The sequence below is a fragment of the Phragmites australis genome, chromosome 4 (genome assembly GCF_958298935.1).
Source record: "Phragmites australis chromosome 4, lpPhrAust1.1, whole genome shotgun sequence".
NCBI lineage: Eukaryota > Viridiplantae > Streptophyta > Magnoliopsida > Poales > Poaceae > Phragmites > Phragmites australis.
The window spans coordinates 2,669,524-2,683,000 of NC_084924.1; the positions used below are offsets into that span (position 1 = coordinate 2,669,524).

Here is a 13,477-nt window from a genome sequence, read left to right on the forward strand (position 1 = left end):
GAAGATGGCTGGGCTGCTCTTGCTATAACACGGTTAACACCGCGCGGTCCGCACGGGAGGGTAACGCTAGAGAAGAAACGGGGCCGCCGGCGGGACGCTTCGCGATGGGTCTGGGGCCGCCGTTTCTTACATGAGCCGGCCCATTTCCGATGCTTATCGCTGCAGGCCCAACCAAGTACTCTCGAAGAAAACTACAAGCTGCTTCGAGTTATACACACGCACCGGAAAATCCAATGATACCTCATCCATTAAACATGTTCTTATAACCTGACGAGGTGTCCTCATTATACATGCTCATATCAATGCTACTACCTGCAGTCCGAAACAGATGACAATACGGTCGCAGTTTGCAAGAGGAAACGAACTAGATAAAGATCAGGCTGCAAGACTACAATATTACTGAATAGAGAAGGATCAACTGAAGTCGTAAAATTCCGAGTACAAAATATTAATCATGTCAGCATAAGTTGTAGCAAACTGCAAACCACCTCCTGGGTAGTTGAAGTACTGACAAACAGGTCACTACCAAACAATAGGGCTCCAAAAGTTTACAGCTGTCTCTGCCGCAAGTAATTCTTGGCGCCTCAAAACTGTCCACACTGCTAACCTCACCGAGCTGACTGTTGAGCTGGCTCCACGATGTTCTTTGCTAGCATGAAAGTCCGCGCATTAAGGTTCTTCAGGCTTTCGATGATCTGCTCATGGCTGCAAAAGATTGTTTTCCCCACAAATGGTGAGTGATATAGATAATCAGGATATCATTCTAGCTATAAACAAATGAATATTGGACTAAATCACACTGTTCAAGCGTGAACCATTAGTACAGTGAGTGCATGCGCGGAGCAACTTACACGTCAACATGATTTGTCGTCATGATAAGAGTTCCTGACACTGAATCAATCCTGGCATCCAATTTTGAACTCTTAACCAAGTTCATTATCCACAATTCCGCCTCATTATAGCTCATGTTCAGCTTCTCTGCAAGCATGCTGTTCATGGGAAATACATTGGAACAACGACTTAGATTTGTTAAGAATCAAGTTCCAATGAGATCTATAAAAAATGATTTGCAGAACTACAAAACATACGCTTTTAAACTGAAAGGTTAGAACAGGTTTAGACCCTGAGAATGCTACACTTAATTAACTAGTTTCTAACAGGTTTCGTCAATAAGCTGATAGGTGCTTTCAAAACTGAAATAATGACAGCAGATTCTGAAGAATACAATGTTAATTACTATCCATAAGGACATTGCGAATGCAGTTTTACTGATGTTAAAGCAGTCTGAAATCATCTAGCTCTAGCAGGCAGAGTGACAATACTTCATAAGTGCATTTAATGGGTTCATACTTTATGATTGTGCTGCCCTCAGATTAAATTGTAACAGAAATGTCATCAGTCATTAAAAGGAGAGAAGGCCGGAACCACCCACCCAACATCAATGCACCGATGTATACGGCAGTAAGTCTCGAAGATAAACAGACGAGCATTTTCAAGGAACTCATCTCTCAAAGGAACAGTGATGAAATTTCCTTCTTGAATGCGCTTTCCCAGAAAAGGATCATTCAATATAACCTAGAAAGGAAAACATTAGGAAACAAGAAAGGTTAGACATCAGGCTCTACAACATCTAGGAATACAATTATTGTTTATTATTGAGGCAACAGTGCAATATGTCATATTGTCCATAATTTAGCAAAGTAAGATGCAGATAACTACAGACAAGCACTTTTCCGCAAGTTAGCAAAGCAAGATGTGGATAAGTACAGACAAGCACTTCATTATCTGAGGGGGGGGGGGGGGGGGGAAGAAAACAAGAAACCAAATGTGAGCAAATTCAACCAGGAAAGTGTACACAGGCTGGGCACGCAGACCTCACTGATACATACGATACATCTAAAAGTAATACCTAAACTTTGGCATGTCAAAGAAAAAAGAGGATGTTTAGCATTATCAGGTCAGGACTCGTGTTGCAAAAGGACGTTTAGCCAACAAAAGAATAGTAATACATTGTCTTTCAAGCTTTCCAACATTCCAACAAGCATATACACACGAGGTTCAGTGCAATAAACAAAATGGCCATGAAGAACGATAAAAACAACCTCAAACTTACCTGCTCACACTCCATAAGTTTGTTTTGTGCACCGTCAAAATCGTAGTTCACATACAAGCATTCCAGGAATTCAGTTATGGGATCCTTGTAGCAATGCTGCTCCTGCTGAATGACTTTAATCAACTCTTTAAGCATATTCCTTCTCCTTTTATTCACAACAACTGCAGTAGCTAGGTATCTCAGAAGATGATGTGCATTTGTCTGAATAGCATTCAAATACCTGGAAGGAAAAAAACAAATGAGTTGATAAATTAGCGGACATAACCCTGAGATCAAATAAAGATTACTTTCATTTTGAACTGGATAAAACAGTAGGAAGGAATGGACTATGAAGCAAACTTGAATTGCCAAAAAAAACAATTTCTTTTGAGATATATATGGGAACAACAATGCATTTCTAGCCCTCAATGTATACCACCTGATACATTTGAGAATAAATAAACATTGATTTTTTTCATCAGAAGATTTGTCAGTTTCTACCCTGAATTTTAGAAACACGGGAGAATTTACCTATTTTTTGCTCACTACTTATAACATCATTTTACAGTGATATTTCTAACGGCGCTCCTTACTGAACTACTAGGCCACAATGCTATCAACCATAACTTAAGACAACAGAACTAACCAACTAAGTCAATTTGAGCTTTTAACAGACAAACCTGTCCTGGAAGAACAGATCGATTATCCCATTTCTACCATTTTCATGGTTAAAGAAGATAAAGAGACTCCAATGCATCAGCCATATCCTATTCTGGAGTTGGTTTAGAGGTGATGAGAAGTTCTGCCAAAAAATCAGGGAAGAAACAAAGATAGTTATATAATGTAAACTAACAGCAACGAACACAATATGAAATATTGAGAGGAAAACCTTTGTATCAATTATTTCCTTCAAGCGGTTGAGCTCTTCCAGTGCAACATCCCAGTTCTGCATTAGAATCTCTGCCGCCAACTTTCCCCACAGGGCACTCACGCTCCTGTCACTGTTTGTGCACAAAGCACGATACTGGTAAAGGTAGTCAGCAGCCCCTGAGTAGTTCCCACACTCAAATTGAAATTTGGCATACTGGTAGAGAGCTTCGATCTGATCAGGACCAATCTGCATTGTTAACAAGACAAATTCGATTAGCACATAACATGACAAACATAGTTATTACATCAGTGCAGCGAGGAGCGGCAACCCTCCACCTTCACACCTTTATATCGCTTATGGCATGCGGTGTGGTGACGCCATACACTTAGAGCATTAGCTGACAGAATACACTAATAATATGTTATAAGTATATATAAAAAGGAAAGGAAAAAAAGAAAGAAAGAAAAGGATAATACACTAAAAATGGGCTGCCAGCCTGCCCAGCCCACTAATTTGGTCCATGGAATCCCTGAGCACATACCCCTTCTTTACCCTAACAGCACCGCCACCCTTCTCTATCGTCTCCCTCCACCGCCCGTCCTGTCTTGCCCGGCCGCTCCACCTCCCCACGCCACCATGCTTCCTCCGCATCCACCCCCACACAGCCGCCTCCATTGCACGCCTCCTCTCTGACAAATGACGGTCGCCACCAACACAGCTCCCTCTCTAGCACACGACACCCACCTCCACCGCCGCCTTTTCTTTCCACCCAACGGATCTGCCACTCTCGACCGCCAGATCTGCAGGGAGGGCAGCAACGGCTCGGTGGTGGGCAGCGCAGGCAGCAGCTCGGCGGCGGGTGACCTTAAGGTAAGCGACAGCTCGCCACACCGAGCCATGGCGTCGCCGTGGCGAGTCACGATTCACTGCCACATCAATATGTCGTCGCTATGGCGACGGTTTTGCAACGCCCTAATAACTATGATGACAAACAATAGAATGTGAACACCTTCATCGTTTCTTTTGAATTCTGGTTTTAGTTATTATGCACAGAGCTTCATGAACTGATAATACATGCACAATACTCCTAAAGAAATAAGGTAAACAAGGGAAGCCAATGGGAACGCTCTGACTTGTTGCTCACTACAGAGTTGCGAGGACATGAAACCTACATCACCAAACATAACCTCAATTGGCAATCACTCTAACCAATAGATCCACAGAAAGATTGTTTCTGGCAATCTTTAAACAAAGTAAACAAAAAATAAGGAAACTCCCACGAGACTAGTAAGCATTACATATGTCCACAGTTTTAGGGCACCTACATCCCGATGCCTCACATTTTGAATTATGCATTGCATGACACCAAATATCACTATCCAGGCGCTGCAACATGCAAACTGAAACTACCAATCAAACCCAAATAAATCATGATTTCCTCACAATATAGCAAAAAAAAGGGGCGTACGCCTCATAACTAAAACGAAAATCCGCACTATTTGTGTCTACATCTAAAATCACATGGCCCCGAAGATCTCTTTAATGTCAAACAATTTCGTAATAATCTTGCTAATGGCAAACAGACTCCAACTTCACAACCGCATCTTGTGACACCAAGAACACTGAATTGTACCACATAGCTGGAGGAAGAGGGGCACAAAATTGAGACCTGGAAGCGCTCCTGGAGCATGTGGATGTTGTACTGCTTGTCGGGCCTGAGCTCCTGCACGAGCTGCGGGTTCTGGAGGAAGGAGACGAGCGGAGCGGCGGCCTCTTCGAGCGACCTGAGCCTGGCGACGACCTCGGCGCGGCGCGAGACCATGTCGGCGGGGACGTCCTCGGTGCCGTGGAGCGACTTGTGGATGTCCATGGCGTAATCGACCATATTGGTGCCGTTGAGGAGGCGGATCTTGGCCTCCAGGATCTCCTCGTCCGCGTAGAGCTGCCGCTCCTGCAGGAACTCCAGCAGCGGGAATACCAGGTGGCGGTCCATCTGCGCCGCCATGAGCGCCGTCAGGTCGTGCTCCCCCATGTCCGCTCTCTCCTTGTGGCTGGCTAGGTTTAGGGTTTCTGAGGGTTCAAGGGCGGCGGCGCGGGGAGGCAGAATAGGTGGGGGGTGGGGTGGGAGAAGAGGTGGGGGGTGGGGAGGACCTTGTGCTTTGGTTTTGTGGGGGCGAAAAATCGATTCTGCTCTCCGAGCTTTAAGTGGGTGTTTGGTAGAGATTCATAGCAGCCTCTCGATTGAAATCGGAGAAGCTTAGGGCAGCTTCTGAGTTTTATTGAATTTGAATATTTAAAAATGACATGATTAGATTTGTCTCAAAAATATTTTTATTATAGTACATTTTTACTATATTTTATTAATATATTATAATAAAAATATTAATCAAAGTTATATTTAGAGGACTATGTCGATGTCTAAAATAACACTTGTTTCGACCTAAATGGATTATTTTTTATTAAAATATATTAATAAAATATATTAAATTTGTGATATTATGAAAGTATTTTAAAGATAAATCTACATATTTTAAGGTTTTCGAAACTAAATATTTTGAAAAAATATTTTTAGTTAAAAAATTATTGATTTTCATTATCCCCTTGGGAATAAGATAATCGTGAAAGGCTTGGTGAAACTCCTCCCATGAGACGCGATGATTGGCGGCATATATGGCAAGATAGTTCGTCCACCACGCACCGGTCACACCTTGGAGTTGATGTGCGACAAAGAGAGCCTTCTCGTGGTCCTCGTGCCGAAGGAGAGCGAGTTTCTGTTCGATGGTGCAAAACCAATGGTTCGCATTGAGAGGGTCCTCGGCGCGCGTGTAGGTGGTTGGACTAGTGCGGAGAAAACCCGAGTAGTCGTCATGACGCCTGGCTCCTCCTCCTCCTCCTTGAGGGGCCATAATCGCACGAGTGGCTCAAGCAAAGTGGTATGCGCTTGACGATTATGCTCGATTTGCAAGTGCACATTCGCCATGCTCGGCGGCGGATGCGGCATAGGATTGTTTTCATTGGAACCCTCAGGAAGATCACTTGAATCGTCGCGGGTCCTCATCTTTTCGTCAATTCTAAGATTAGTGACGGATAAACAATATGAATATGGTAGGGCTCCTTAAAACCCATGATAACTAGTTGCGTGCGAAATGAGATATAGGAAATGAACTATGCTCGATCCTTATCTATGTGTTTCTTTCTCAAGCGCATCTCTCTCCAAACAAACATAAAAATCACAATCATCACCTTTCACGCGAGAAAGAAATATTTTTCATATGAACGATGCTTGTGCAACTCGTCACACAAGCGACGTTTCATACGTTGTTGCAACGTATTCACTTCATGTACCTTTGCCTTACGGGACACCCTATGTAATCGCCACATGGGTAGACGACCATAACTACCATAGTGTGGTGGATGTTTATACGTTATTGCTAACGTAGTCACTTCCTGTACCATCACCGTACGGGACACACCAGACCCCTGCCTCACACTAGTTGAGCCCTCGATGTTAACCGCTATCTGGATGCATCCCTTACCTTTGTCGTCGGTTGCATCGATGCAACATGAGTAAAATGACAGCATAATAAATAGCAATCAACAGAATTGAAAAATATATTAAACAATCATAATACTCATACAATACAAAGATACATCATACAAGTCTCATACATAGGGCATAGTATAGCTAATTTTAATCTTCCATAAGTTTTGCGGAAAAAAACTATGCCCTATTAAAAATTCCTAAATTCACTGGCTTAAAACCACCCACGATACGGATCCCGAGCAAAGTCCTCTGGGAATTCATCCAAGAGATGAAGTTGGGGGGAGCCCGTGTCGTCAATGGCATCGGGGTGGGTAAGAGGTTGCGACTCGCCTAACAACATTTCCCTCGTGTAGCCCGAGTTGTGGAACTACGACACTTGTAATCTATTGGATGCCCTCGCACCTCGGCCACGGGGATGAGGTACTCATGTACCCTGCACCACCAGAAAGCGGTGAGTTTGAGGTGCCATGCCATACAATGTCATATGGCCCTCTCCATACAACACATCGCGGTTCACCAATCCGCAGCACACTTGTGGTTCCATCGCATGTTGCAGCCGATTGTAGCACCTTCACGTCTCCCAAAGCTTGGCCACCACACAACGGTAAGATTGGTCCAAGTAGCAAACCAACTCTACCATGTGGTGCTCATTCAGAAGGGGCCACATCTGGGACATCTTCGAAGTAGTTGACGTTGTTTCTCCAAATTGGGAAGTAGATGAACGGCCATCCATGCAGAAATGGCAGCTCATTCCAAAGGGCAGCCATTGCCTTGTACGCCACAGCTTGGACCGCCATTTCTTCTAAAGTTTCAACTGCCTCAGAGTAGTGGGGATTAGCCACACAATCAATAATTCTCGCCCAAATGTCTACGGCCACCAAGTAGTCCACCAAATCTGGCCCGACTCCTCAAGCATACACCGCGTACTCCGGCGCATAGGTGAAGTTCACGCGCCAAAGCATCTCGTGAAAGAGTGCGAGAAAACCTTCCCCACTCTCGGCACGAGTAACCATCACCAACATAAGAGCGGCCATCCTTAACCCGTTAAGAAAAATATGAGTTAGAGTTCATGTTTAAGCAGATTATCAACAAGCAGAGGTACGAAAAGTTATAAAATAAGATGAAGAATAAAATAGAGCAAATATTTAGGAACTAAAGATAAACTTTAATAGGTTGTCTTAGTGAGGTTGACATGTTTTATTATCCCATGGAACTAAAGATAAACTTTAGTGGGTTGTCTTAGTGAGGTTAACATGTTTTATTATCCCATCCTAAGTATTTCTTTTTGGCTACTTTATTAAACAAAGCTATGATGTTAATCGTTAGGATGATCATTTTCCATAATCACGCCCACAATGATTAACCGGAATACCATTTCGGTAATCTCGGTTTGTGTTTACTTCTAGGATCGGAACACACGTCTTTACAACAAGCACATCACCACAAGACATAATAAAGAATGATTAATTAAATTAAGTTACAAGTCTATGATTCTTCCATCCTAATGAGGGATGTGTCACATATTTCTATGTGTAGTGTTGGCGTGGTAGATCTAAAGTTTACTTTAGGAAAGATTGTACAACTGAGGAACATGTAACATGTCCCTACAGTGAAAAAGAATCTAGTTAGCGGCTCCTTTCTCTGTCGACACGGGTTTAAGGTGGTGTTCGAGGCCAATAAAGTAATAGTGTCAAAGCATAGATAATTTATTGGTAAAGGCTATGAGCGCGGATGCTTGTTCCGTATTTCCCTTTCTGATTTTAGCAATAAATCCGTGAACCATATTTGTGGTAATATTAATGATGATGCTAGTGCTTGGCTTTCATGGTTATGTCATTTAAATTTTGATTCTATGTCATGACTTTCCAGCATGAGTTTAATTTTGAATTTTTTCTTAGTCAAAGGTTCTAAGTGTCATAGTTGTGTGTAATCAAAATAACCTTGTAAACCTCACAAGGCGGTTGAGGAGGGAAATTTGGTACAACTAGAACTCATACATTCAGACCTGTGTGAAATGAATGGTGTGTTGACGAATGGTGGAAAAAATATTTCATGACTTTAATTGATGATGCGACTAGATATTTTTATGTTTATTTGTTGAAAATGAAAGATGAGGCTCTAGATCACTTTAAAATCTATAAGGTAGAAGTTAAGAATAAACTAGAGAGACAGATCAAAAGAATTATGTCGAATCTTGGTGGAGAGTATTTCTCTAGTGACTTCGACTTATTCTGTGAGGAACATGGGATTATTCATGACAGGACGTGTGAGGAACGTCCAAATAGTATTCAAGCTAATCATTAGAACGATCAATTTTTATAATCACACCCACAACGATTAACTGGAATATCATTCCGGTAGTCCCGGCATGTGTTTACTTCTAGAATCAGAACACATGCCTTTACAACAAACACATCATCATAAGACATAATAAAGAGCGAGTAATAAATTAAGTTATAAGTCCTTAAGTAGATTAAACTTTACGACAAAATATATAACCCGAATATTTGTTAAAGTAGTTACGCAGCGGAATAAGTTACATGACGACAAAAGATGGGTAGCGCAGTTTGCCATAAGGCGCCACCCCCAAACTAATAACACATGAGTAGAATGGCACTACTCTTGCCCGTCGCTAACATCGGCAGGTATAAAGTAGTAAAAAAATAAATCATCCTCACCTGAAAAGCAAATAAAGCGTATGAGTATGAATGTACTCGCAAGACTTAATTCATAATAAGCACTTATAAATAGCCTGATTCCAAGGAGAATATATATGGGTAATTAGCAAGGACTCAGCCACAAAAGTTAAGTAGCTTCATATGCAAAAGCGATTTGAACTCAAGTATAAGCATCTACACCTAACCAAAACACCCTTATATTACGAGATCATCAACATGATAAAGTTGTAACTTGTACCGTCTCAACTCCTTATCAACACCACCAATCACTTCCCAACATACCATCACAACATCCCGATATCGAAAACTCTACTATTGATGTAAATGGACAGAAATATGCTCATAACCGAAAGCGTGACAATTTAAATTGATCTTACACCTTGCAAGAGGGTACATCTTTACCCACACGATACGAGGGCCATTTGGCTTGTGTCACCTGCTAAAGTGCACATAAGGGGTACTCGTATCAACCTTTTCCAATTGAGCCCCAATCGTTTGAGCATGCACCTATAGTTGCAGAGGTCCACTAGAGCTACTCCTGGAGCACCCTAGTTATGCCTAAAGATGTGGAGGTAGCTAGAACTAATCTTTGAGCAAACTAGATACCTCCGCAAACCTATTATGCCCACAACACTTTTACGATATTATCTGTACAAGCCTATTACGCCCATGACACCATAAACCAACAAGTCAAAAGGTTACAACTACAGACTACAAAAGTTATTTGACTTATCTTATCATTATATCGACATGTGGTAAGTACGGAAAGTACCAAAACCAACTACAACAACGGTCGGTCCTTAAACGATTCAAGCGGGCCTATAGCATCCGAGACTCCCTTCTCGAGCCATGTCTATTGCCCGCTTCTCCTTACTAACTTACACATCCCTCTATTATCATTGTCTTTGTGAATAAAAGTAAGCCATAAGCTCATGAATGATGGTCGAACCACCGCTCGACTTCTACCGATGATCTAAGCCTTACTAAGCATAATGTATTCATTTTAAATTATACCATTAGATGGTATTGCACGGTATTACAATAGATAAAATGATAACAATACCAACGAAGGGTAATGCAACAATTAGGATCTACTCCTAAAACCTGACCTCGACTAACTATCATGTGTGACATATATATATCATACTTTATTAAATTAAAGACAACATATGATCCAAAGTAATAGGCGTAACATGCTAAGATGCTTATCTTTCTCAAGTGCTTCACACACAATATCACAATCAGGTTCCACCTCAGAAATACCCCCGTCGCTCTCCGGTTCGTTGATTACTAAAAGAAAGAACGGTACATCACAATTAATATGACGAAATACTATGATACATGCACCAAATACCATGAAAATTGAATGGGATATGAGAAACTAAGTAAAGAATATGAGGCAACAAGAATCATATAAATTGAAGTGCAAAAGCTCATGGTATAAAAGATTTATTTAAGGTATGTTAAAAAAAAGATCGTAATTAAGCTAGCTATCAAGATTAAATGAGCTTCACAATTTAAAAAATACTTTTATACCAAAGTATATATTTTTATAGATAGAAATTATTATATAATAAATTATCCAAGTGGTTTCCTAATTTTAGGACATTGTATTAATTAACTGTGATTTACTTATGCCAAAACAAAATTAATTAATTAATTAATTATAAAAAAAGTATGTCTGGAGTTCTAACATTTTTAACATATATCTCATACTCATACGAAGCTAACATAATTGGTCTCATAATTTTTGAATTTTGTATAAATTAAATATGAAATTTATAAGTTACTAGCAAAGTAAACAAAAAAAGAAAAACAACTGATAAACAGTAGAATCTTGTGGTTCTGGGTTGAACCCAGAACTTTCAAGTGAACCTTCGGGTGTGGATCCTCTGTTAAGAATTACTTAGATTAACCCGAAACCTCCGGGTTGTAGCAGAACACGAGTTTTCAATGATTCGTCGACCGATTCAACTTGCATGTCTCTCTAAATTGATGATAAGCATGTTTGAAACTAATGCAAGGATTCTGGGACTCAATTACCCACTCCACAAGCATGAATCACTAGCTCCATCGCATCCAAACTTCTCATATTTGCTCCATTTCAACACGAACAAACGACGCTTTGCAACCACACGTTCGCAGCTCAAAAACTACCCAAAACCGAACTAAAAACATGCATTCTCTCCATGAGTACCTAGGAGACTTACCCAAGGTCATTGCCAAGGTTGAGACTGTTGGTTAAAGGAGGAATCTAGAGGAAAAAGCCCAGAGAAGAGGAACCGAGCTACTGAAATTTTCAGAGGAGGGAGGTGACGAAATTGGTTGCAAATCCTTCAAACTTTATGCATGAAAGACCGAATTGGATGGATGAAGAGCTAGAGAGGTGGTGAATGCGGTGGTGTGACATGCATACCTTGCTTCTTGCTCCTTGTGTGGGATTTTGGGGAAGAAAAGTGAGGAGCTTTGAGAGAGAGGGGAAGGGTGCTACTGCTCCTTTCTTGGCTGGTTTGAGTGGGCGTGAGAGAGAGTGAGGGAGGCGTGGGGGAGGGGTGAGGGAGTGTTGCTGCTGAAAGAGATGAGAGGTGGTGGATAAGCTCAAGTCGGCCCCATGTGTAAGTATCTCTTGTCCAATTTCAGCTGCACTTCTTATCCTTTCTCTCTCTAATTTTCATTCGCTCTTTTATTAACCCAAACGGATGTGCTATAGTGCTCTAGAGATCCAAAAATTCTATAATTTTTTGTGTCACGATTACAAAGCAAGATGAGTCCATTTAAAAGGTTTCACCCGTAACGCCTATGCAAGAATTTAACTAAAGAAAAAAATTCTAACGTCAGTTATTTTCAAAATATTAGCAAAAGTTAAAACCACCATAGGAAAATAACAAGCACTAAACAAAGCTCATGATGAACATGATGCTCATGATGCATGATCATGCTTAATGACATGCTTACGGGTTTAGAATGTGACAGGACGTCTCCCTATTCACCCAAATCAAACGGATTTGCCGAAAGGAAGAACCGCATAGTGACGGACTTGGTTAATGCCATATTAGATATTACAGGATTATCTAAGCCATGATGGGTGAGGCTCTATTGACTTCGTGTCATGTATTGAATAGAGTTCCTATCAAGGATAAGGAGAAAATCCCATATGAAGAATGGAAAAGAAGAAGAACATCACTTTTTTATTTGCACACTTGGGATGTTTGGCGAAAGTAAATTTACCAATATCTAAAAAGCACAAGCTCGGATCTACAATAGTGGATTGTGTCTTTCTAGGATATGCTCATCGGAGCATTGCTTATAGGTTTTTAGTGGTTAAATTTGAGGTACCTTATGTGCATATCGATACAATGATGGAGTCTCGTGATGCAATATTTTTTTAGCACATATTTCCTAGAAAAGCTTTACATAGCATGCCTAGACTATCTTCTGAGATAATTCCTGAACCTACTCCACCTCTTGAGATTATTGAACAAACATATGAGCAAGATCCTGAGGAGGATGACAGTGATGCTTTTAGGAGGAGTAAGAGATAAAGGACTGCAAAGTCTTTTGGTGATGATTTCACTGTGTACCTTGTGGATGACACTCCCAAAACTATTTCAGAAGTATTTGCATCTCCTGATGCAAACTACTAGAAGAAGGCAATCCATAGCGAAATGGATTCCATCCTAGCAAATGAAACTTAGAAGATCACAGAACGACCATATAGTTACAAACCTGTGGGTTGCAAGTGGGTGTTCAAGAAGAAGCTTAGATCCAACGGTACTATTGAAAACTACAAGGCTCGGCTTGTGGCCAAGTGTTATACCCAAAAGGAAAGCGAAGACTTCTTTGATACTTATTCACCTATTACGAGATTGACTACTATCCGAGTGCTACTTTCCTTGGCTGCCTCGTATGGTCTTATCGTTCATCAGATAGACGTTAAGATAGCTTTCTTTAATGGAGAGTCGGACGAGGCAATTTATATGGAACAACCTTATGGGTTTGTAATAAAAGGTCAAGAAGGCATGATGTGTAAGTTGTTGAAGTCCTTTAATGGTCTTAAACAAGCTCTTAAGCAATGGCATGAGAAGTTCGATAGAACTGCAACATCTGCAGGCTTTTCAGTCAATGAGTCATATAAATATGTGTACTATCACCATGGTGGGGGTGAGGGAGTAATATTGTGCTTGTATGTTGATGGCATACTGATATTTAGGATAAACCTTGATGTGGTTAATGAGGTCAAGTCTTTCTTATCTCAAAACTTTGATATGAAAGATCTGGGTAAGGCTGATGTA

At 41.0% G+C, this 13,477-nt stretch overlaps 1 protein-coding gene across 1 annotated transcript; it reads right to left on the reverse strand.

Moving 5' to 3' along the window:
• Positions 1-396: 396 nt before the first annotated feature.
• On the reverse strand, positions 397-5,072 carry LOC133915190 (eukaryotic translation initiation factor 3 subunit E-like). The gene is made up of 7 exons (XM_062358262.1): positions 4,633-5,072; positions 2,982-3,209; positions 2,773-2,894; positions 2,114-2,333; positions 1,433-1,575; positions 852-989; positions 397-705 (listed from the first exon to the last, which is right to left on the reverse strand). The coding sequence occupies exons 1-7, from the start codon at positions 4,993-4,995 to the stop codon at positions 609-611; spliced, it is 1,311 nt and encodes a 436-aa protein (XP_062214246.1). The 5' UTR covers positions 4,996-5,072; the 3' UTR covers positions 397-608.
• Positions 5,073-13,477: the final 8,405 nt, after the last annotated feature.

Coding starts and splice junctions, on each gene's coding strand:
- LOC133915190 (XM_062358262.1), bottom strand. CDS start 4,995: ATGGGGGAGCACGACCTGACGGCGCTCATGGCGGCGCAGATGGACCGC. Junction 2,895..2,981: donor AGGAAATAATTGATACAAAG/GTTTTCCTCTCA, acceptor ATTTTTTGGCAG/AACTTCTCATCACCTCTAAA. Junction 2,334..2,772: donor GATCTGTTCTTCCAGGACAG/GTTTGTCTGTTA, acceptor TTTTCCTTCCAG/GTATTTGAATGCTATTCAGA.